This window comes from Pteropus medius, unplaced genomic scaffold (assembly GCF_902729225.1).
Source record: "Pteropus medius unplaced genomic scaffold, Ma_sr-lr_union100, whole genome shotgun sequence".
Lineage (NCBI taxonomy): Eukaryota > Metazoa > Chordata > Mammalia > Chiroptera > Pteropodidae > Pteropus > Pteropus medius.
The window spans coordinates 9284854-9308340 of NW_024349224.1; the positions used below are offsets into that span (position 1 = coordinate 9284854).

Consider the following 23487-nt stretch of genomic DNA (forward strand, 5'->3'; position numbering starts at 1 on the left):
AGCCCCACCGGGCGTCGCGTGCCCGCGCACTCCCGCAGCCGCTCGCGTGCCCGTGCTGAGTCCGCGGCTCATTTGCATGGGGAGCCGCAGCGGCCAATGGGCGTGTTCGGCCGGGCATGCCGGGAGCCGGGCTGGACCCGCCGGGCCGCAGCGCGGCGCGGCGCGGCGGCGGGCGGAGCGAGGTGGGTCCGGCGCTGAGTGGCGGCCGCGGCAGTGGCAGGCGCAGTGGCTGAGGCGGCGGCGGCAGGACGCGGCCCGAGCGCGCGCGCGAGCAGCTCGTTGTGCGCCTCGGCGGCGAGCCCGGGCCCCAGACCGCTCGACCGGACACGATGAACTACCTGGTGAGCGCGGCGGCGAGGCTGGGGTCCGCGCGCCCGGGAGCGTCCGGTCGGGGTCCGCGTACCGGCTTCGGAGCGACCGCCCTGGCCGCGCTGGGGGCGGGCCCAGGCGGGAAAGAGTTAAGCGAGTGGCATTTCCTGCCGGACCCGCGGGTCTTGGGAACCGCGGGCCGCTGGAACCTCCGCGGGGGCGCGACCAGGACGGGGTCCGAGGTCCTGGGCCCGCCGCTCGCCCTGGCCGGGGCGCCGGGAGGTGAGGACTGCGGAGGATCCTAGAGCCTGCGCGCCCCAGGGGCGGTTGGAAGGGGCCCTGGCCGGGTCCCGGGGGACGCTGGCCGGCAGGGAAGTTCCTGGATCCGGGAAAGTTGCTGGCGGGAGGCCCGCTCTCCCCCTACCGGCCGCCGCCTTTTGGATGACCTTGGGCCTGGGAGCCCTGGCCTCAGTTTCCTCGGCTACGAGGAGGGGTCCGAGGTCCCCCAGACCGTGAACTTCCAGGAGGCGTGACCTTCCAGGAAGAGGGGTGGTGTTCCGTCCGTGGGTCCATCTGTGTGTTTTGGAGTGGGAGCCGCCTCCTGCCCCCGGGCTAGGGGTCGAGGGCTGGGCGAGCGAGTGCGTGGCGTCCGCGGAGATGCCGACTCGGCCAGAACGCCAGCCTGGGGCTGGTTAATGATTCATCCCCGGCCCGCCCGCTCTGGATTCCGGGACCAGCGGCAGGCGCTTCTTGGCTTGTACCTACCCTGGTTGCAGAAGTGACAATAGGAGCCAGATCCTGGTGGCGGGATGGCGGGAGTCCGTGGTATCACCGCACGACCCTTGGGACCCAGCCTTCACTGTCCTCGCCCCCGGCCAGGGCGAGCGGCGGGCCCAGGACGGGCTGTCTTTCGGGCGTCCGTAGCCGGTGGTTGCTGCTGCGCTAGGCCGAGGCAGGACCGTGTTGAGGGAGTCGGAGAAGCTGAGATTTGCTGAGGGCAGAGGGCCGAGGAGAGGGGGAGAGCGTGGGCGGGTTAGAGCCTGGGGAGATGTTAGTGTCTCGGGTCCCAGACTAAAGGCAGTGGCTCTCTTGAGAACACTGGGTTTCTTTTCCCGCACCTGCTATGAGGAAGGGCCTAGCCTGGGAGGCCCTCTCCAGGTTCGCTGTGGCTTCTCTGCAGACTTAAGCCAGGCCGGGCGATGTTCCTCATCTTCCTGGGCTGGAGGACACTCTCTCCAGTGCCCATTCCCTTTCCTTGGTGAAAAACTGATGGTGGGAGTAGAGGGATGACAGGGCTGTCAGGCCCAGAAGAGCAGGTGTGTGCCAGGTGCGGGAGGAGCAGGAGTGGGGTTGGGCACAGGTGGAGCCTGCAGTGAAGGTCTGGCAGGAGCTGCTAACATTCCCTCCTGGCACTGACAGCCACCACCCGCTTGCCCTGGGCAAGGAAGGAGCCCCGTGGGAGCTGGGTGGAGGCAGGCCAGGATAGTCACCCTCGGCTTCAGGGACAACACCTGATACTTCTAGCCATGACTGCTTGTGCCGAGCCTGGGGGTGAGTGCTGTGGGCTGGCATCAGCTCCACGGGCCTGGGCAAGAGATTGAAGTAAAGGCAGTGCCACTAGGACGTCCTATCTGAGCAGGAAATGCCCCTCTCCACCAGTCACACAGACAGTAAAAATGGGGAGACCAAGGCACAGGTCTGGATCCAGAACTTGGTCTTTTGTTCTGTCCCACTCTGGTCCTTGGGGTGCTGCCATGCTCTTTTGGGGCTGCCAACTTGGTGGGGTCCCTCTGTCCCCAGGTCTGTGCCTTTGTGGCCCCTTTCTGGACCCATTATTCTTTTAGGAAGTCCTACCACCCTTTTCTCCTGGGGAGCTCCCACCCCTGACCCCTAAGAACCCACAGCCAGAAGCAGCCAGGTGTGTATGCAGGGGGCTTCTTGGAGGGGTGAGGAGCAATGTTGGAGGAGTTAGCGGGTAGGGTGTAGGGTGGAGGTGATAGGGGTCGTTCTTCAGCAAAGCCACCGGGTGAGCTCCTCTTCTTCTGGGTCCTTAGGGCCCCTAGATGAGAGGCTGCAGGGGTGGTCTCCCTCTAAGGATGTGGGGTCAGGCCTCCAGCACCGAAGTGGGCCCTGGCTCCATCTACCTTGCTACCCTAACTCCCTCCCCTCTCTAGGTGAGGAGTGGGGTGAAGTACTGGCTTGGAGTAGAAGGAGCCTGGAGGCTGGAGGACCAGGGCTTCATGTCCTGTCCCACATCCATTGCTCATTCTAGAAATCAGGGGTTTGGTGGTGGTGGTGGTTGTTTTCTTTTTTTTGCTTTTGAGCTGGAGAACCACACTTTTTGTGCCATCATGTCCCCTTCCATTCCGGCTCAGGCAGGTAGACCTGCTTTAAGGGCTGCTGAAAGTTCTCGTTTAGGACTGGAGTGGGCAGAGCTCTCAGGGGCTTTGGATGTCCAGGTGGAGAAACCAAGGCCTTGTAATGAGTGAAGCCCCTGCCGTCCCTTCTGCCTGTGCTCTCTGTGATGACAAATCTGTGTCCGGGGGGTATTACCCCAACTCTGGGCCTGATGCTGTCCCTGAAGTAAGGTCAGTCTCATGCTGAGCCCCTCTGCCAAAGACCTGTGAATACTCCCAGCAGGGTCCCCCCAGGGGTCAGGGGGAGTGTCACGCACATAGGCCTGGGGTCCATCACCCTGGGTGGATTCCCTGGGCTGGGTGGCAGTGGTAAGGGTTCTAAGAGGCCTGGGGACCATTTTCAAGCTCTTAGCAGTTGGAGTGGGCTGGAGGGTGGAGGGCAGAGGGCTTTGCCCTTACACCACCCACAGGGGCTCCTTGGTACTCTGGCCCCAGGCCCACCTGTCCCCACCATCTCTGGTATGTTGCAGCTGCAAATGCCATGTCTTGCAGTAGGAGGGCCCTCCCCATTTCACCTCTACCCAGCCTCCCAGGGACAGTGCCTGGGACATCCTGGTAAGGGTGGGGACAGGGGCCTGCTTCCGGCCTAGAGTTGGCCCTGCACTCAAAGGCATCTGCTATTGCTGCTGCGGCCAAGGCCAGGCGTGGCTCATGCTTGTTACGGGGAGCCACTGGCAGTGGCCACCCACAGGTGGATTTTTGGTGCTTCATTCTACAGACCTGTCCTCTGGCTGCTGAGTATCAGGTATGGGACTGAGGACCCACACACGGCCCCTGCTCTGTCCTCTGAGCCTCAGGCTCCTGAGGTAGACAGGGCAGGACCCATGCTGCCCCTGGAATGGCTCTGGAACTGGGGCTGGCCCACACTTGCTCCCTGCTGGCACTGAGAACCTGAGCCAAGATCTCGCCCACTCAGTTGTCCCTGGGTGTATTAGGGGAGAGTGATGCTAAGGCTGCTAGTCTTGGAGTTCTACCCAGGATGTGAGTGTGGGGACATCTGGGAAGGGAAGAGGCGCTGTCCTCAGGGTTCCATCGCAGCCTGGGGGGCAGGGCAAGGGGGAGGTCAGGACCCTGGCCAGTGGGCCTGTTCTGCTGCCCCTCCAGGGGGCTCCAGGAAACAAATGAGCAGGGGTTATGGGTGCAGACTCCAGCCTGTCTCCATTGGCCACCATGGCTCCTTGGGACAAGCAAACAATACCCCAGAAATAAACTTGGCCTGTGTTTGAGATAGGGACTCGTGTTTCCTGAGTGACTGCTGTGCGTGAGGCTATGTGCTTGGAAAGAGACAGACAGACAGACAGAAATGGGAGACAGGGAGGGAGGAAAAGGCCTGTGAAATTGCCACTCCTGGCTTTCATGAACCCAAACATTACTCCAGAAGCCACCCAGCTCCACGTTATCATACAGCCCAGATTTGCCTCTGCTGCCTTCAGTCTGTGACCCTGGCAAGTCAAGTAACTGTTCTGTGCCTCGGATTCTCCATCTGTGAGATGGAAGTAACCATGGCGTCTCACAGAGGTAAAAGAGATGACTGAAGTATGCAGGAGAGCCGTGCCTCTGACACAGTGCTGGCCGTCATCGTTATTGTGAACAGTCGTGCCTCTCCCCCATCACTCCCAGTCACCAGGTGATGTCCTCTGCCAGCGTCAGGTTTTGCAGGTACCCAGAGCACATCCATGGCTCCCTGAGGCGGCCTGCAGAGCCGAGGGGGAGACCTGAATACCTGTCACATGGCTATGGTCTCCCAGACGCCTACCCGCCAGCGTCCAAGGCCCAGCTGCTTCGTGTCTGAGGACCCTCCTGGCCTGGGTGGGGCTGGTGCCCAGAGGGCCCCAGGACACAATGAGGGCCATTCTCAGAGCCAGGCAGGGCCTGCGGGGCAGCCCTGTCTCTCTCTGGCGTGCAACAACCAGGGTGTTGTTCTGAGCGGGCCTGGTTGGCAGGCCACTGCCTGGGAGAGTTGGCATTGGGCTGGGGGTTCTCTGGTTCCCCCTCTCGGGGGGAGCAAGCCCCAAAGGGCCTTCTGGCTTCCTCAGACGTGGCCATGCTGCTCCCGGGGAGGGCAGGTCACCACCTTCTGCAAGGAGGGCTTCTGCCTGAGCCCGTGCAATCTGGGCCAGGCCTGGTGCCCATGTGTGGGGGTGTTACATGCTGAGGGAGACAGCCCCTCTCATCCTGGGCATCCGGGTCGGAGGCCACGAAGTGGGCAGTAAGATGGCATATTAGTCAGCACTTCCGTGGGGGTGGGGGGGCAACAGGGAGTGGGTGCCCAAGGAGAGGCCCGGGGTCCCTCCTGGAGGGGTGCCATGAGTCATGTCCTGAAGAAGGAGTAGGACAGCTTGCGAGGTTTCCTAGAGGCAGAAGCGAGGTGGCCAGAGGCTCAGGGCAGGCCGGCGGCCGTGCCAGTGCTTTGACGCAGCGTTTGCCTGACGGCCGTGGCGTGCTGGCAGGGCGCTCCTACAGGCGGTCACCGCGGTCCCCTCGCAAGTGTGATGGTGAAGCACCTGATCGCCTAGCTGTGGAGGCCGCGAAGCCAGGCTCTGGGAGAGCTGGCCGCTCTTCCACGCTGGGGCAAGACGTTGGGTCTGCGGGAGTGCGTCCAGAGCAGGCGGTCTCGGGCTGGGCTTATCCTGCTGCGGGATGCCACCATTTGGGTGACATTTGCTGAGCTCTCCACAAACCATCCCGAGGCATCCTGCAGCGTGACTGGCTTCGGCCTGCCTGCCGCTCCGGGGCCACAGCCAGCCGCCCCCCCTGCCTCTCCCTGCCCCAGCGCCTTGGCTCGTGGCTGCTCTTTCTGCCCGTACGGCTCTTCCTGGGCTTGTTTCCTGGTTGCCTAGTTTTCCTTCTTCATGAGTCATCTGAAATGTCACCTCTTTGGGGAGGCCACCGCTGACCACTCTGTATGTGATGGCCCTGTCCCACTTTATTTTTGGCACCCTACCCTTGCCCCCTGCCCTGGCGAGTTGTTTGGTGTCTTTCTGCCACTCAAATGTCAGCCCAGTGTGGTCGAGCTGGGCCTACTCCTCGCAGAGCCTGGCCCAGCACCTGGCAGAGAGCAGAGCCAGGTGAATCTTTTGTTAAACAAGAGGACAATCCTACGAAACCAGGACCGTCGTCTTAGCACAGGGCATCTGGGTGCTCAAAGAGGCTAAGGGACTTGCTTGAGATGACCCGGCGGTGGGAGGGAGAGGCAGGCCCAGGTCTGGTCTGGTCTTAGTTGCTGCTGAGGGACTGGGAGAGAAGGAAGGAGGAGCTTGTCTCAGGAGCAGCTGGGGAGGCTTAGAGGCCCAAAGGGGCGGATGCTGGGCCAGCTGGAGTGCTCTGGAGTGCTCCGGCGCCAGCACTGCCCAGGACTCGGTCTGGGCTGTGGAGAGAGGGCTGCCTCTGGGGCTCTGGGTGGGGGTACCAGCCAACACAGGCAAGGAGCTCCTGGTGCCAGGCGCTCAGTGCCACGTGCCCAGCCGAGAGAGGTGCTTCCCAGCCTGGCTCCAGCCGCCCCAGACTGTACAGTTGCAGCCACAGTTGGCCTTGATTGCTCAGTGAGCTCATTCCAAAAGGTGGGGCTGGCTACCCTGCACACAGGAGGCCCCAGTAGCTCCCTGGGCCCCGGGTGGACTCTCCCTGCCTTCCCTTCCCCTCCCCCACTGGACCTTGCCCTTGGCAGAGCCTTCCAGCCTCCCTGAATGCCCAGCCCTGCTTGTGGGACCTGGCTGAGGCCCATCTGCCAGCCTACTCTAGGCTGCCCTCCTCCTAAGAGGTAAGGGGCCTCCTAGGGGCAGTCCCCTCCGTCTGTATCCCGCCCCTTTTGACTGGGCCAGAGGGGAATTTTCCTGTGACTCACTCTGCTGGCACTTCCTGTGGTCACCAGGGCAGGGGCTGGGGGGACCCGGTAGGGTGGCTCTGTGTTCTGGGGTCACTGGGGGAGGGGGACCGGGTGTCCCGCCCCCTGATGGATGTGATTCCCTGAGGCTGGCTGCTGACCATATTTGGGAAAGTCGCTTTTCTCCTAGGCAGCCTGGGGATGGGGCAGTGAGCCCCAGTGGGCTGCAGGACAGCCCCTGCCCCTGCCCGCTCCGCCTGGGGCTCTGACCTCGACCTGCTTCTGCATCCTCTGCCCCAGCCTGCCTTGGAGCCTGGGAGGTAGTCCACTGTTTTCTTTTTCAGGATGTGTATTTTTTTAACCCTAAAGCTAAGAAATGCTCATTAAATGCAAATCGAAAAATTCTGAGAAACAAGAAGAGAAAGTATCCCCCAATCACTGTTATTCTTACCCTCTCCACATTTAAGTCGGAGTGATGTTTTATTGAGACATAATTTATACTTCGGTGCATTTGTAACTCTGTCATCATCGCGGTGTGGACGGCCTTGCAGCAGCCGGCAGTTCCGAGGTCCTCTGCCTGGTGCTCACCTTTGTGCTGGGGTGAACTGGCTGGTTCTGCTCTCCCTGAGCTCCGAGCTGCCTGGCTGGGCTGGCTCCTCCCCTGGGCCTTACCCCTCTTCGCTCCCAACTTTCCTGCCTCTGTCCCTTAATTGGACTGGGGGCTCTGAGCCGCTCTGGAGAAATGGGCTCCCAGCTGATGCTCCCCAGAGTCTGAACATTCATTCATACCTGGGTCCTGGGGCACATGCTGCTTGCCCAGCCTCCCCCTTGGGCTGCCTTGGTGACACTCAGCCCTCTTCCCTAATCCTCCTTGTGGCAGGCAGGGGAGGTAGTGCAAAGGGCTCACCCCAAATGCTGGCATGGAGGGAGGAGGGGGTGCCAGTCTGGGCTGGGTGAAGCCTCACTCCCACTGCCCTCTGCCCCAGGGCCCAGGCTCCCACTTCCCGTTTCTGCCCAAGGGGGCGTGACCCTTCCTTCCGTCTGGAATTCTAGCCCCTGCCTTAATCCTTGCTAGTGGAGTCCTGGGGACAAGACTGGGCCCAGATGGGGAAGGTCACACAGCAGCGGGTTGCCAGAACTCAAGTCCCTTTTCCAAGTCAGGAGTCGAGACCAGGCTCTGCATCCTCAGACCCCAGGAGACTCAGAAGAGGGCAAGCAGAGCTGAGGCCTGGCTGGAGGGCTGGAGCCCAGGTGGCCTGGCTGTGTCCTCTCCACAGCCCCAGCCTCCCCCACGCGTGAGGCCTGGGTCTCTGCTGCACCCGGCCAAGCTTTCTGCTACCCTAGGAGGCCAAGGTAACCCTGGCCTTCTCTCCCCGAGGTGCCTCATTCGCTCCTCGGTACTGACCTTGGCCCTCCAACTGGGGCGGGGGACCCTCTGTGCTATATCTGGGCCCAGCCTGAGCCTGGCACCTATGCAAGGGGAGCAGCAACAGCAGTGGGGCTGAAAATGTGGGGTCTCCCCACCCTGAGTTCTCCACCTTCAGTGAGGTTCTGGGCCTGCTAGCACCGTGTCACCAGAGCTGTGGTCCTCCTGCCTCTGACCCCAGAGCCTCGCCAAGGCCTTCACCAGGGCCTGCGCAGGCTGCTTGACTGCAGGGCCTCTGTGTGCCTGGGCCACATGGAACGCGTGTCCCTGCTCTGGGAAGATTTGCTGCCTGATGGAGCCCCAGAGCAGTGCCCACTTCTGGGTGGCTGTGAGGATTAGCAGGAGAGTCACAGCAGCAAAGGACTGGGCTGGGGGTGCTGTCCTTCCTTGTTGGACTTTATTTTCCCCACCTGTTCCTGATGTCTGTCTCGTTCCATTACTCTTCCGGAAGCACCCGCACTAGCATAATCTGTCCCCGAATAAGTGTCTGTGAAAACTACACAGAGTTGTTTTATAGCTGTTTATAACAACATTTACGCAAAGTGTTCTGGGATGTAGATCTCCCCTCGGGAGGGCGTGGTGGACTTGCCTCCCCAAGTGCCTGGACACCTGCCGGTGCATAGAGCAGAATCTCAGCTGTGTCCGGATTTGCTGGTTAGAGCCCCGGGTGTCTTTGTGATAGTCGTGGCCATTCGTTTTTCCCCTTTGGAGAAATCCCTCTTCACGTTTGGTTGGTTTTCTCGTCTTGCTGATTTGTAGGCGCGCCCCCAGATTCTAGAGTAATCACTCTCTCATCCCTTGGTGACCAGTCACCCTGTCAGCCTTGTGTTGTCACTTTATGTTGTGTCCTTAGGGCCTTTGTTTTTGAGGTTTTGTTGTATAGTTTTTTCCTATCTCAAAGTCACAAATCAATTCTCCCAGTTTTTTCTTTTATAATTTCTAGATTTGTGTCTCTTAGACCTCTAATATTCTTTGTTTATAATGTGAGGCAAGTGTCCAAATGGATTTTTCTTCCTGCAGTGAGTGAGTTTTCTTCATACTCTCTGTGGCAGAGTCATATCCTTCCCCATTGCTGTGGGCACCGCCTGTGGCATCCACCAGCTCCCCGTAGAGCGGGGGCCTCTCTCAGCCCCCTCCCAGCACGCTGGGCCCTGTGCCCCTCACTGACTTGGAGTCGCAGCATGTCCTCAAAGCTGGGAAGGAAAGCACCCCTTGGCATTTTATTTTCAGAATTAACCTGCCTATTCCTGGACCTTTGTTGCTCCATTTAATTCTAGAAGGATTCTTTTTCTTTGGCCAGATTCTTCAACGAAAAAACAATTTCTGCTGGCGCTTTGATTGTAATCGTAATTTATTAAGGAAGCGTGGGCTAATTGGCTTTTTACAGCCCTTGGGCACCCCACCGTGAACTCCGTACATTTCCCCCTTTAGTCAGGCTTTTCCTTGAGCCCTTGGACAGGTTGTAAATGTTTCCTCCTCTGAGGGCCCCTGCAGTCTTCACTTGATTAGTTCCTGGAAGAGAACCTGTAGCTTTTGACATTATGTTGTGACGTCTGTTCCGAGGCATTCCTTTCTCATCGGTTATTGATTCTTCCAGTGCAATGGTATATTTGATGATCATATGGTCTGCAGATGATGAGCATTTTGTCCCTGTGTCCCCTCCCTACTCTGTCTTTCATTTTTTTCCCTCTTGGCTGATTGCCCTGGCAGGGCAGCAAGACTGTTGAGTTGGAGCAGGGAGGGTGTGCTGTGCATCCTGTTTTCTTTCCAGGCTGTGGGGGCCATTCCTGTCATTATCTCTGCTCTCCCCAGTGTTGGTCCAGGTTGCAGTGTGACTCTGGGAGTGGATTTTAAGAGCGTCTTGAGTGCCATCTCTGGAGCGTAGGCAGTGGATTCCGTAGAGAGGATTCTGAGGCACTATCCAGGCCCATCGGAAGCACCAGGATTAGCTGGGCCTTTCTGCCAGGGGCCGGGGGATAGAGGCGTTGGGATCATGCCAAACCCTACTTTGTCCATTTATCAGTGCCAAGGCCAGATGCCTCCCACGTCCTGGAGCAGGGTGGGAGTTGGGCGGGTGCTGAGCCTCTCCACGCATACCCTCTGGCCCTCACGCCCACCTGTGTCCTCTCTCCCCAGAACGTGCTGGCCAAAGCCCTCTATGACAACGTGGCTGAGTCCCCGGATGAGCTCTCCTTCCGCAAGGGTGATATCATGACGGTGCTGGAGCGGGACACACAGGGCCTGGACGGCTGGTGGCTCTGCTCACTGCACGGGCGCCAAGGCATCGTGCCTGGGAACCGCCTCAAGATCCTGGTGGGCATGCACGACAAGAAGCCAGCAGGGCCCGGCCCCGGCCCTCCCGCCCCCTCTGCCCCGCCTCAGCCTGGTCTCCACAACCCGGCCACCCAGTACACGTCCATGCTGCCCACCTCATACCCACCCCAGCCCGACAGCGTCTACCTGGTGCCCACCCCCAGTAAGACTCAACAGGGCCTCTACCAAGCCCCTGGGCCCAGCCCACAGTTCCAGTCTCCCCCAGCCAAGCAGACGTCCACATTCTTGAAGCAGATGCCCCATCACCCATTTCCCAGCCCAGCCCCAGACCTTTACCAGGTGCCCCCAGGGCCTGGCAGCCCAGCCCAGGACATTTACCAGGTGCCACCTTCTGCTGGGATAGGGCACGACATCTACCAGGTGCCCCCATCCATGGACGCACGCAGCTGGGAGGGGACGAAGCCGCCGGCAAAGGTAAGGCCGCCCTGGCATGGCGGGGCAGCCCCCTGGTGGGTTTTGCCCAGGCCCCCGTGTCCGAGCACCGCAGGGCCCAGCTAAGCACCCTTGGGTTCTCCGGGGCTCCAGCAGCGGCTGTGTGTTCAGTCTGGGCTAGGGCGGGAGACGGGTGTTTGGGCAGTGTGTTCATCCTGCTGCTGAAGATGGGTGTGACAGGATGGGCCAGCCCAGAGAGATGTCTAAGCCAGCCTTGGACCATGAGGTCGCCTGCAGCAGATGCCCCAGTGGGAGGGTGTTGCTAGCAGAGGACAGCCTGTCAAAGGCCTGGGTGTGTGGAGAGTCTGTGTCCAAGATGGCAGGCCGGGCTTGGGTTTTGAGGCCAGAGCAGCAGGCTGGGGACAGGACCCCAGGAGTCTGGTGCCACCAAAGACCCAGATGCCCAGAGCATTTTGAGTAGGAATGACCTGCCTAACCCATGTCCTGGTAAGGTCATCATGCCCACAGAGTGGAGGGCGTGGGGCGCATCCAGGGGCCCAGACTGGGGCAGGGCAAGCAGGCCGGGAGCGCCGGACGGCGCTTGGAGGAGAAATCCGGTATGACGTGCAGTGCCGCAGGTAGCAGAGAGTGGCTGAAAACCCCAAAGAATGGATTGAAAGAGAGATGGTTTTTCTTACATTTCTCGGTTTTGAGGTGAGCAGTACAGGGCTGCCCCGGCCCCTCTGCCCCATCACGGGCCACAGCTCCCTGCCTCTTACGGCTCTGACGTCCACGGTGTGGGTCTTCTGGGCCAGGACAGTTGCCCCGTGCGCTCCAGCCAGCATGTCTGCATTCGGCCAGCAGGAAAAGAGGAAGGGACGAAGGGGAGAGGCCAGCGCCTTGTACCTGGGGGTGCCCATGAGTCCTCGGGGGGGATGCGCCAGCCCCTGGAGTGGGGGTGGAGCATACTCTTCTGGCCATCCCTGGCTCTGCAGACACCTGACCCTTCTCTTCCGGGGCATTTTAGTGGGCCTGTGGGCACCTGAAGGGTGACCTTTTTGTGATCCTTGCACCTGTGGGGGGGACACTGCCCTTAGGATTGCCAGTGTAGGGTCTCCCTGAGAGAGACTCTGGTTCAAGTGTGTGTGAGCTGTTACCAGTCAGATGTTGGGCCAGGGGTCAAAGCTCTGCACCCCGCACTCGGCTCCACATGGGCCTGCCCTGTACTGGTGCCCGCCACTGTCCCCAGGCCGTCTTCCTGTAGGAGGGAGGCAAGTCAGAGGGAGGCCAGGCCCCACTGGCTGCTTTGAGCTGAGTCAGGAGCGACATTTCTTCACCTTGGCTTGTGTCTTCCGGGGCATAAGTCCCTTCGAGAGTTGGGGAGCGGAGTTCCCTGAGGTCCAGAAGCAGAAATCCCAGACTTGGAAGACAGAGCAGCCATACCCAGCTCTTCCTCCCTGTGTCCTCCATGTCTGTTCGGCCATTACAGCTCACCCAGGAAGACCCTGAGAAAGCCCGCCCACAGCAGCAGGGAGGCCCTCGCTGCCAGCCCAGGCCCTGGTGGGCGAGGCGGGGTGCCAGGCGTAGCAGCTCGGCTCTGCTGGGATCAACTTCCCAGGTTCCATGTGTAAGCCAGGGCCGCCTGTGTCCAGAGACAGTGGCCAAGTAGGTCCTCACTCCACAGCACTGAGCCTCTGTCCTCGGAGCCAGCCCAGGGCTGAGGTGGGAGACTTGCCCATGCCAGCTGGGCAGCAGGTGAGCAGGCAGTGTCGCTCTGCTCCTGCCCACAGGGCAGAGCTTGGCAGCCAGGAGACCTGGCTAGAGGTCATTGGCTGGCTGAACTCTGGCCACCAGGGAACCCTGAATCAGTAGCTCCCACTTCCTGCCCTATCTGCTCCTTCAACTACCTGGCCAGAGATGGGCCAGTGGCAGAAATGTGCCATGCTAGGCTGGGATCGCCCAGACTAAGGCTGCTCCCAAGAGAGCTTTAGTCAGAGGAGCAGAGCCCTGCCAGGGGAGCACCTGTCCTGTGGGTGGTGGCAGGGAGCAGTGCCTAGCCAGCAAGCTTTGGGACAGGCCATGGTCCATCCCCCTACATACATACACACACACACTCCATGTTCTGCTCACCCCAGGGAGGCACACCCTTTCCCTTACCCCCTTCCTTCACGAATCTTTGCGGACAAGTCTTCCTGGTGCATCTGTGAGGCCAGGCAGGCAGTGGAAGCCCTGTGGGCCAGGAAGCATCAGGGAGACCCTCATGCCAGGTTGTGGATGCAAGCCCACGTTTTGGTTGTTGGTTCTGTTTCCCTCCCCGTCGAGGGCTTGCTCTCAGCCCGCCTCTGGGCTCACCTGGCTGGGGCCCAGGTGCCCTCGCCTGAGAAGCCTCGTGGCTCCTGGCCTGGGCCTCCGGTGCATCTGCTTTTATTTCGTAATCATGAAAATGATGCTTGTTTGTCAGAGAAAATGCATAATGTATGAAAAAGCCTAGACATGAGATACCCCAATCAAGAGGTAATAACTGGGAAATTTTGGCATATTTTGTCTAGCATATTCTCTGTTAGTCTTTCACAGATTTGTACACATAGTTTTGCATTTTGAGGTTGTAAATTCAATATCAGATAGCAAAAGCGTTTAGTTGGGTCCCTAAACATGACTGTGATGACTGCCCTGGATTTTGCTCTGTTGTCCTTTCCTGTTGGGGTAGGCTCTCGGCGGTTCCTGATGGCATACGTACGTCTCTGTGACAAACAGCGGGGCAATAAACATCTTAGTGCCCACATTTCAAGGTTGTGCTTTCGTAAGCCTCGTCTTCCCCCTCAGAAGTCTGGGAAACTGACTCCTGGTTCCAGGGGTTGAGGTCAGCTGAGCTGAAGAGGAACCCTGCCAGGACCTTGGTTGGGGGGTGGGGTCCTGGCACTTAGGACACCGAAGGATGAGTGAAGAGGCCGGTGGTCAGAAGGGGTCCAATGCCTGGTGCGAGAGGTCAGGGCCTCACTGGGTGTTAGCACCCTTTAGGCTGGGACATAGCTTTAGGAAGAAAAGGGGAGAAGTAGGGCCCCCAGAGTGGGGGCTGTTTCTATGAGGTCACTCTTGGGGGAGTGCCTCTGGGTCAGGCACAGCAGCTGCGCCTAACGGGACAGCTGTGGTGCTGGGTCAGGAGCAGGCGGGACACAGCTGAGCTCAGTGCTGTTTCTTCTGGGAGCTCCATCCGCTCCCCAGGCCCACAGTGTCGTGTCATGGGGTGGGGGGCAGAAGCACCCATGTCAGGTGTGTCCCCTCCTGATGAGAGGTTAGTTGGTCACCTGTTCCATCCCACAGCATTCCAGTAGTGCTCCATTTCCCAGAGGAGGAAACCGAGCTCCCAGATGGGGATGGGGTGGGGTGTGCCAGGGCCAGTTGGCCTTTGACTGGCAGCTGAACTGCCTGGAGGTGGTCGGGCACCTGGGCAGAATGGGGCAGATGGCCTGTCCCTTCACAGTGGGTCTTGGTAGCCCTTAGCTTCATGTCTCAGTCCTGCTCTACAGACGCCCCGATGGGCCCCTGTCCTGCCCGGGTCTGTCTTTGGGTGTGCATCTAACACTAGGTATGTGTGTTCTCTCATCTGCTGTTGAGATGTGTGTGTGAAAGAGCATGTGTGTCTCCTCCCAGACCCTGGCTGGGCCTGCCACCCTGGGGGCCTCCAGGTCCTGCTAACAGAGCCCCAGGTGCAGAGCAAGGCAGCCTGGCCTGCGATTAGTGGCCAGCAGCTCTCTGGAGAGTTAGTTTCCCTAACAAGCTTTTTCCCCTGGCGGCTGCCTTACTATTTTTTTCTATCAGAAAAACATTTGCTGGCCAATATGGCTGCTTACTGTCACTGATTCAGCCGCAGGAGTGGCAAACTGCCCAGAGCCCAGGGCCTGGGGTCGGGCCCCCAGAGCTGTTCTTCCCGCTCTCACTCCTCTGTGGGAGGCTGAGCGGGGCTCAGGTGCACGCCTCTCTTCATGGAGCTAGGTCCCCACCTGCCTTTCAGAGGTTTACAGGGCCTGGAGCTGCCTCAGGCCTCACCTCGAGGCCCCGCCAACCTGCCACGTCCCGCCAGCTCCCGCCTGCCTGCCTGGGAGCCTTGCTCTTGGCAGGTTCCAGTGTCTAAAAATAGCTCTGGAGGAGACTCAAGTCTGGGGCTTGAGGAGGGAGATGAGTCTGGGGAGGGCCGCCAACTCTACTCCCAGACGTACTGGGGGTGGGGTGCTGTGGGCGGGGAATACCCCATGGGGGCGTGCCCGGCATCTGGTGGAGAGCGAGAGCCTGCTGCCCACGAGCCCTTGCCGCTCGCTGCCTGGCTGTGCTGCGAGGCCCAGGAGCAGGAGGCTCTGCCAAGCCCTAGGCTAATCAGAAAAGTTCTGGTGCCCGTGCTTCTGGTGGGGGGCACTCTGCTGCTCCTGGTGCCCAGTGTGCGCACATGCTGCCTGCACTATCCAGGGCGCAGGGTGTACAGAGCTGGCTGCCTGTCATGGGGGCTGGGTGCAAGCAGGGGCACAGGGTCCTGGCGGCACCGAGCCCAAGGGCAGGCCCTGCCCAGCCCTGCTGCCCCCGGAGATGAGCGTGGGGAGGGCCTGAGTCAACCCTGTCCCAGACGTCCCCTTTGATTAGGGAACAAAAGGCCTTTCTGTCGGAGAAGAGCAGAGCAGGGAGCCTTGCGGGGGAGGCCTGCCCTGAGCTGGCTTAGATCCTGCCGGCCCCGCCCACAGGGCTGACCCCTCCCACCGGCCCCTCCCACCGGCCCTTCCCACCGGCCCTTCCCACCGGCCGGGTGCCTGCAGGGGAGAAGGCTGCCTGCCCAGCACTGCCCGCCAGGTCTGGTGCTGACGTGAGGGGCTGTGGGCAGCGGCGCAGCTCTGGACTCTGGGCCAGGGGCAGGGTGCACCGGGGAGGGGCGAAAGGGCTGGCTGCCTCTCTGGGCTGATGTTATCTGTTCGGGTGAGTGGTGGTCTCAGGGCCCTGTGGATGTGGGGAGAGGGGGTCTTGGTTCTAGTCTTGGCTACTCCCTCACACTCGTCCCGCCTTCTGCCTGAGAACTGGCCCTGAGGTCTGGGCGTCCTCATCGGCTTGTCCTCAGGAGTCTCTCCAAGATACGCTGGGAACAAGAGAGGCAGGAGTGCCACTTGCTGCCCTGCCAGGCCACCACTTCCTCGGAGGCCTCAGGCCTTGGCCGTCGGGATCTCCTGCCTCCTCTGGGCCTGAGGAGGGCACGGCCTGGCATAACCAACTCCCTTTGTCCTGGAGCGGAAAGGTGGCTGCTGGCTCCTGCAGTCAAGACAGCCCCTTACTGGCAGACCTTTCTGAGGAGGGTACAGCTGGGAGGTGACCCCAGGCAGGGGTACCCCACTCAACGGTGGCCCTTTCTCTGTCAGCCCATATGAGCCCTCTTCTGGAACCTTCCAAGTCATCCAGCTGTAGGGACCACTTCTGTTTCCTGGCCAGAGCCAAATGCTCGTAGCATTCCCCAGGCATTGCATTTCATTGAAGAAAGGGCAGAGAATGCAAAGGGACGAGAATACCCCTGACTCCGAGTGGCCTCTGAGCCCACCCTTGGGGAGCACCAGCCTTTGTGGGTCTCGGCCACTTCACAGGGTCATGGAGGCTCCCTGAGGACCTGAAGGCTCGTTTTCAGGACCAGTGGTGACAGCTGTCTGCCCCTAGGTGGTGGGACCCACCCGCATGGGACAGGGCTATGTGTTCGAGGCCTCCCAGCCAGAGCAGGATGAGTACGACATCCCACGCCACCTGTTGGGCCCCGGGCCCCAGGACATCTACGACGTGCCGCCTGTTCGGGGGCTGCTTCCCAGCCAGTACAGCCAGGAGGTGAGTGTCGGGACTGGGGTGAGGGTGGCTTGGACTGGCCCTGCTCAGGGAGCTGAGCCTTCTTGGCCCTCGCCAGGGCAGGATGGTCCTGGGGTTGGGGCTGTGGGGTGTCTGCTCTTTTCATCCCCTCAAGTGGCCCCGGCACCTCTGTCACTGCACCTTTTCTGTCCCCAGGTATATGACACTCCCCCCATGGCTGTCAAGGGTCCCAATGGCCGGGACCCATCGCTGGATGTCTATGACGTGCCCCCCAGTGTGGAGAAGGGCCTGCCACCATCCAGCCATCATGCGGTGAGCAGTCGGGGGATGCTGGGGCCTCGCTGGCTGAGGCCTGACTGCGTGCGGTTCTGGCTGTGACTGAGTGTGTGCTGAGCGAGGACCCATGTCTCCAGGGCCGGGGCCATCGAGGGACCTGACTCGCTCCCGGTTCTACCTCTCACTCGCTCTGCGGTGGACTTTCCTCAGAGCCTCAGCTTCCTGACCTGTAAAAGGGCCCTTCCGAGGGCCTTCTTCATGGGTTCTTGAGAGGAACACACAGGATATCAGCAGAGTGACCCAGAATTTATCATCCAAACCCAGACACTTCTGAGAGCGAAAGGGGGATGACCAGTAATATGTCACTCTGAGTGTAACACACAGACAGCTCGGCCAAGTACCTACCACAGAGTAGAGAATACACGAGGGGCGTGTGTGGTGGTGGGCGGTGGCAGTGGTGGTGGTGGCGGTGGTGGTGGCGGCAGGCGGTGACGGGTGGTGACGGCGTGGTGGTGGGCGTGGCGCACGCAGCAGTGGTGGTGATGATGAAGCGTGGTGGTGATGGCGGTGGTGACGGGCGCGGTGGTGGTGTGACAGTTATCTCTCACCCAGTGTTTGAGGTTACGAAGTGACTCACCTCATGTGACCCTCACGAACCTGTGAAGGAGTTCTCCCATCTTCTAGGGGAACAGACAGGCACAGAGGGGTTGAGTCACCTGCCTTAGGTCACACAGATAGTAATCAGTGGAGCTAGGGTTTTGAACTCAGGTCTGGCTCCAGAGTTGAACTCGTAATCAGAACCTCTGTAGGTGAGAACTGTGACAGACGTGTGCCCCTGGGCTGTGTCTGTATGTGACTGGGTCCTGCCCCCAGGCTCCCAGGTGGGCAGATGAGCAGGCAGCCTTGACTACGCTTTGCTCCTCCAGGTGTATGATGTTCCTCCATCAGTGAGCAAGGACATGCCCGACGGCCCACTGCTGCGTGAGGAGACCTACGATGTGCCCCCTGCCTTCGCCAAGCCCAAGCCCTTTGACCCAGCCCGCCACCCGCTGGTCCTTGCCACACCGCCCCCGGACTCGCCACCCGCTGAGGATGTGTACGACGTGCCGCCGCCCGCTCCCGACCTCTACGATGTGCCCCCTGGCTTGCGACGGCCTGGCCCCGGCACCCTCTACGACGTGCCCCGTGAGCGGCTTCTTCCTCCTGAGGCAGCTGACAGCAGTGTGGCCGATGACGGTGTGTACGCGGTGCCCCCGCCAGCCGAGCGAGAGGCCCCGGCCGATGGCAAGCGCCTGTCAGCCTCCAGCACGGGCAGCACACGCAGCAGCCAGTCCGCCTCCTCCCTGGAGACGGCGGTCGCGGGCCGCGAGCCCCTGGAGCTGGAGGTGGCTGTGGAGGCTCTGGGCCGGCTGCAGCAGGGTGTGAGTGCCACCGTAGCCCACCTCTTGGACGTGGCGGGCAGTGCTGGTGGGTGCGGGGGCTGGCGCAGCACTGCCGAGCCTCAGGAGGCCCCAGTGCAGGACCTGCGGGCTGCCGTGACTGCTGTCCAGGGGGCCGTCCATGAGCTGCTGGAGTTTGCCCGCAGCGCTGTGGGCAATGCTGCCCACACTTCTGACCGCACGCTGCATGCCAAGCTTAGCCGGCAACTGCAGAAGATGGAGGACGTGTACCAGACGTTGGTGGCCCACGGTCAGACCTTCGACAGTGCCCGGGGTGGCCCCGGGGCCACTCCTGAAGACCTAGACCGCTTGGTGGCCTGCTCACGGGCTGTGCCCGAGGACGCCAAGCAGCTGGCTTCCTTCTTGCATGGCAATGCCTCGCTGCTCTTCAGACGGACCAAGGCCCCTGTCTCAGGGCCCGAGGGGGGCGGCCCCCTGCACCCCAACCCCACCGACAAGGCCAGCAGCATCCAGTCCCGGCCCCTGCCCTCACCCCCCAAGTTCACCTCCCAGGACTCGCCGGACGGGCAGTACGAGAACAGCGAGGGGGGCTGGATGGAAGATTACGACTACGTCCACCTGCAGGTGGGTGCCCACCCCGCCCCGGCTCCCCGGCCCTCCTCGAGCTGATTTTTCACCCCTGTCGTGGGACCCTCAGCACCCCCACAACAGAGGGCTCTTGTGGCCAGAGGGAGCTTTGGCCCCAGCAGGGCTTGGTGAGCCCTGTGCTCGCCTCTCACTCTGACTCTCAGGCCAGCTGGCCCCTGGCCGCCCGCCGCTCTCCCGCTCAGGCCTGCGGGCAGCGCATTTGTGTCTTCGGGTCCTGCGGGAAAAGCTCCCCAGAGCCTGCAGGAGTTGAGCCTTTCCGGTCACCAGGGCGGAGGTGGCGCTGTTCTGTTTGGGAAATGGATTCTGAAGGACAAGCAAAGACAAGGACACTTCTGGGCGTGGGGGAAATAAACAAGGTGATGGGAAGGTGGGGTAGGGGGTGTCTCTGAGCAGAGAGCTGGGCGCCAGCCGGAAGGCTTAGCATTCCAGGCTGAGAGCCGGCAGTGCCAAGGCCCAGTGGTCAGGGACAGGTGAGCAGGCCCTGTATGCCTAGGGCGTGGATGTGATTCCTGACGTAGGAACCGGGGCAGGGAGGATGGCCATGGCACATGGAGTATGCCCAACCCCTTCCTGGGCTGGTTGGAGGCGGAGGAGGTCCAGGAGAGCCGCTTCCTCAAGAAGCTGCCGCCGCCCGGGCCCTGGTGGCTGCAGTTATGAGCCTGGGCACGGTGTGCAGCGCCACCTGGTGGCCACTCGCCCCACACCGGGACCCACCAGGCCTGTGGGGCTTCTAGCTCAGCCCAGTCCTGTCTCCCCTCCAGGGGAAGGAAGAGTTTGAGAAGACCCAGAAGGAGCTGTTGGAAAAGGGCAACATCATGCGGCAGGGGAAGGGCCAGCTGGAGCTGCAGCAGGTGAGGACGCTAAGGGTCACCAGCTTCTCCCAGCCCAGGCCTCTCGTCTGTTAGAGAAGCCATCCCTCGGGGCCTGTCTCCAGAGCTGAGCCTCCCAGGGCCCTCCCTGCTCAGCCAGTCCCCAGTCCACCGCATGACGGTCTCCGTGTGTTTGTTGGGTTGATGTTAAGTTATTATAAGAGCAATCATGGTAGACTTTTAGAGCTCACATACAAAAAGGTGTGAAAAAGCAGGGAGATGAAGCCACGAACACACAGAGGCATTTGGAATGATACTTTGTGAACAGTTATGGCTACTTTTATCACACACATTTTTCCATGGCATTAAACATTCCTCATAAGTTACTTTTAAAGGCCACAAAACATGTTATTGTTGAACATTTATGTTATACCCATTCTTCCTTGTTATACATGATATTGCTGTGTTTATCTGCAGGCATAGTTTCCTTCATATTTTGGATCATTTGAAAGGGTAGTAAAAAATAAAAACTAAGGGCATTTTGTTTTGATTATGAAGATAATAAAAATTAAAATGTAGACTAGCGCAAACTAAACCTGGAAATATCACCCATCAGATTTCCCTCACCCCACCCTCCCCTGGGCATAGGGAAGGGTGACATAGCCTGCTGGCTCTGCCCTGAGGCCTGAGACAAGGCATGCATTTTTCAAAGCCCGTTTCCCCAGCCGTAAAGCAGGGGTCATAATTGTATCCATCCCAGAGTTGGTGTGAGAATTAAATGAGTAAAAAAAAGTATGAAACTTAGGAGGTTCTTGGCACATAGAACACAGGCAGTAAAGGAATAAATGTTAACAATTATATAACATGTGGAAGCCCCACTAATTCAGGAAGCGGCACGTACGTTTCCCTTGTTTCCTTCCTCTGGATTTTTCCAGCATTCATTTAATCAGTCCCCTGTCAGTGGACATTTAGCTCATTCCCAGGGTTTCTTTTGTAAACAGTGCTATGCTGAATATAAATTTCATCACGTATCTGATTGATCACTTCGAGAAATTACTAGAAGCTGGGGAAAAAAGGTAGGAATATGTATGAAAAACTCTAAAGATCTAGAGTTCCTAAGCCAGGGACATATAAAGTACAAGTAAAATACAGATACATAAAATGTATTGACAAGGATGTTTATTGCTCTATTTCCATATGAGAAAATTCTAGACCACCCCCCCACACACACACAATGTCTAATAGTGGAGCATCGGTTGAATAAAATATGCACATTTGTACATTAGAATATTATGTAGCTATTTCGAATTGTCAAAGAATGAAAAAGACAAGAATTCAAAACAAAAATGAGTGTATTCTCTCATTAGACAAGAGAACCGACTGGTGAGTTTCAACAGAGCTGCCTAAGGGCGGAAGGGGCCGGTCAGAGGGTTTTAAATGTTAAGTTTCATGTTGTTTTGCCAGTTGGTTTTGACCTTCTGTGTAGAACAGAACTTGTCTGTCCCTGAGTCTGTGCACAGCCAGTCATAGCCACTCGATCCTCTGGTCAGAACCAGCTCTGATGAGGACTCCTGGCCACACCGGTGGCTCCCAGGTGAGGGCTGCTGCCAGCGTCCGCTCCCTGCATGCTGCTGGGCATGCTCACTGGCGTGGAGTGAGTGACCTGACGGCGGGCGCTGAAAGTAGGCAATAAAACCAAGTAGTAGTTCCAGTTTTCTAATTAAAAAGGAAATTCGTGACTAAAAGAAATGTCTTGAATATTCACCAGTTTTTTGTGTGAACTTTTGTTTTCTGAACTTTTACAAATACCATGACCTTTTTTCTTTTGTTTAAAATTTTTATTATGAAAAATTTAATACATTTATAAAATTGGAGAAAATTGTCCCCCAGGTACCGTTAACTTAGCCCTAGTCATTCTCAGCACAATAGTCCTGTTTTAGCTGGCCCCTCGTCCCCCACAAATCATTTCAAAGATTTTATATTTCATCTGCCAGTACTTTAGTTTGTAGTTCTAAAAGACAGTGTACCAGAATTTTAACAGATTATTTCTGGGCGCATGAGATCTCAAGTGATGGCTACCTTTTTCTGTTTGGTATATTTGAATCTTTTTACATTGTGGAAAGATAAAAATGTTTTTTTGTTTTTTTTTAACTTTTCAGTTGTAAATATTTATAGATTCACGGGAAGTTGCAAAGAGCACAGAGCAGTCCTGTGTACCCTTCACCCAGTTTCCCCCGATGCATCTTGAGTGACTAGAGAACAGCGCTCAGGCGGGGAGGTGGAGGCCCCTCACCCCCGCGGCCGCTCGCTTGTTCTCCGTTTCTATTGTTTTATCATTTCAAACATGTTCTATAAACAGACTCACTAATGAGATTGGTAAAGAAGTTACTTGGGAAGGACACCTGCTCCGCCAGCAGGACTGGGGCTCTGTTCCCCACGGCCGCTGACTCAGTGCTGTCTCATTGTAGGAGGATTTCCTTTTTACCCCTTCTTGCTCTGTGGCTCTGGTTTTCACTGTGCCTTCCGTCTCCCCAGCTGAAGCAGTTTGAGCGGCTGGAGCAGGAGGTGTCACGACCCATAGACCACGACTTGACCAACTGGACCACGGCCCAGGCCCTGGCCCCGGGGCGGACAGGCGGCCTGGGGCCGTCGGATCGGCAGCTGCTGCTCTTCTACCTGGAGCAGTGTGAGGCAAACCTGACCACGCTGACCAACGCGGTGGACGCCTTCTTTACCGCCGTGGCCACCAACCAGCCACCCAAGATCTTCGTGGCACACAGCAAGTTCGTCATCCTCAGCGCCCACAAGCTGGTGTTCATTGGGGACACACTGTCGCGACAGGCCAAGGCCGCTGACGTGCGCAGCCAGGTGACTCACTACAGCAATCTTCTGTGCGACCTCCTGCGTGGCATCGTGGCCACCACCAAGGCTGCTGCCTTGCAGTACCCATCGCCCACCGCCGCCCAGGACATGGTGGACAGGGTCAGGGAGCTGGGCCACAGCACCCAGCAATTCCGCCGGGTCCTGGGCCAGTTGGCAGCTGCCTGAGAACCAGTGACCAGAGGGATGGATGTCAGGGGAGGTCCAAACTGCCCTGCGCACTCACCCCGAGAGTCGTAGTGCCACAGGCGTGGGGACAGGCAGCCCCAGCTCCACCCAGGCCTGGTGCCCCAGACTGTCCAGGGATCTGTACATATTTATGACGGGGCAGGATGCGGGACGATGCCTCCTCAGAAGAGTCTAAGCCAAGCCCTGCGAGCCTAGGCCAAGGAGAGGCTGGTGGTCTCACCTGAGTGCGCGGCGGGCCTAGGGAGGGTCAGGGGGCCAGGCCAGAGCCGTGAAGGCCCTGTGACCCATAGGCCTCGGGTGACCCCAGGAGATGACCCCAGCTCCCTAAGGGTGCTGCCCCCAGGGCCAGTGCAGCTGTGCGTGTTCCTTCTCGGCACTAGGAGAATACCCTAAAAAACTATTTTTCATTATTGATTTTCCAATCATTGACTAATAGTCTACATTTAAATAAAACTTTAAAAATCAAAACAGCCTTTTGAGGTGGGAGACGCGAGAGGGCCCTTGGGTGGAAAGGCTGGTGTGTCTTCACCTGTGGGAGTCCAGGGTGGGAGGAGATTGGGGGTGGGTTGAAGGGTTCCATGGTGAAGCTGCGGGTGGCCTCTTGGGAGGGTGGAGAAACAGTAGGGCCCAGCAGAAGAAACCAAGGCTGTGGGAAACGGGTGGGCCAGGGAGACAAGCCCGGCCAGGCCCTGAGGCCGGAGACAGCGCAAGCAGGCTGGAGGGTTCTCGCCGACAGGGTGGGGCAGAGTCGGCTACTGGCTGCAGGAAGCTGGGGGTGCAT

At 59.1% G+C, this 23487-nt stretch overlaps 1 protein-coding gene across 7 annotated transcripts in view; it reads left to right on the forward strand.

The window, feature by feature from the left end:
• Positions 1-23168, forward strand: part of BCAR1 (BCAR1 scaffold protein, Cas family member) — a 35727-nt gene extending 12559 nt beyond the window's left edge. Inside the window, exons 1-7 of one of the 7 annotated variants that reach the window (XM_039881052.1) lie at positions 184-341; positions 10112-10723; positions 16364-16525; positions 16700-16816; positions 17707-18804; positions 19590-19679; positions 22173-23163. In XM_039881052.1, the coding sequence (XP_039736986.1) occupies positions 330-341; positions 10112-10723; positions 16364-16525; positions 16700-16816; positions 17707-18804; positions 19590-19679; positions 22173-22685 (2604 nt within the window). In that variant the 5' untranslated portion in view covers positions 184-329 and the 3' untranslated portion in view covers positions 22686-23163. Of the gene's footprint in view, positions 1-183; positions 342-1347; positions 1860-2748; positions 2898-3492; positions 4354-10111; positions 10724-15467; positions 15641-16363; positions 16526-16699; positions 16817-17706; positions 18805-19589; positions 19680-22172 lie in introns of those variants that run through there. The other 6 variants (XM_039881050.1, XM_039881056.1, XM_039881055.1 and 3 more) reach the window with 6 other exon arrangements.
• The last annotated feature ends 319 nt before the right edge of the window (positions 23169-23487 follow it).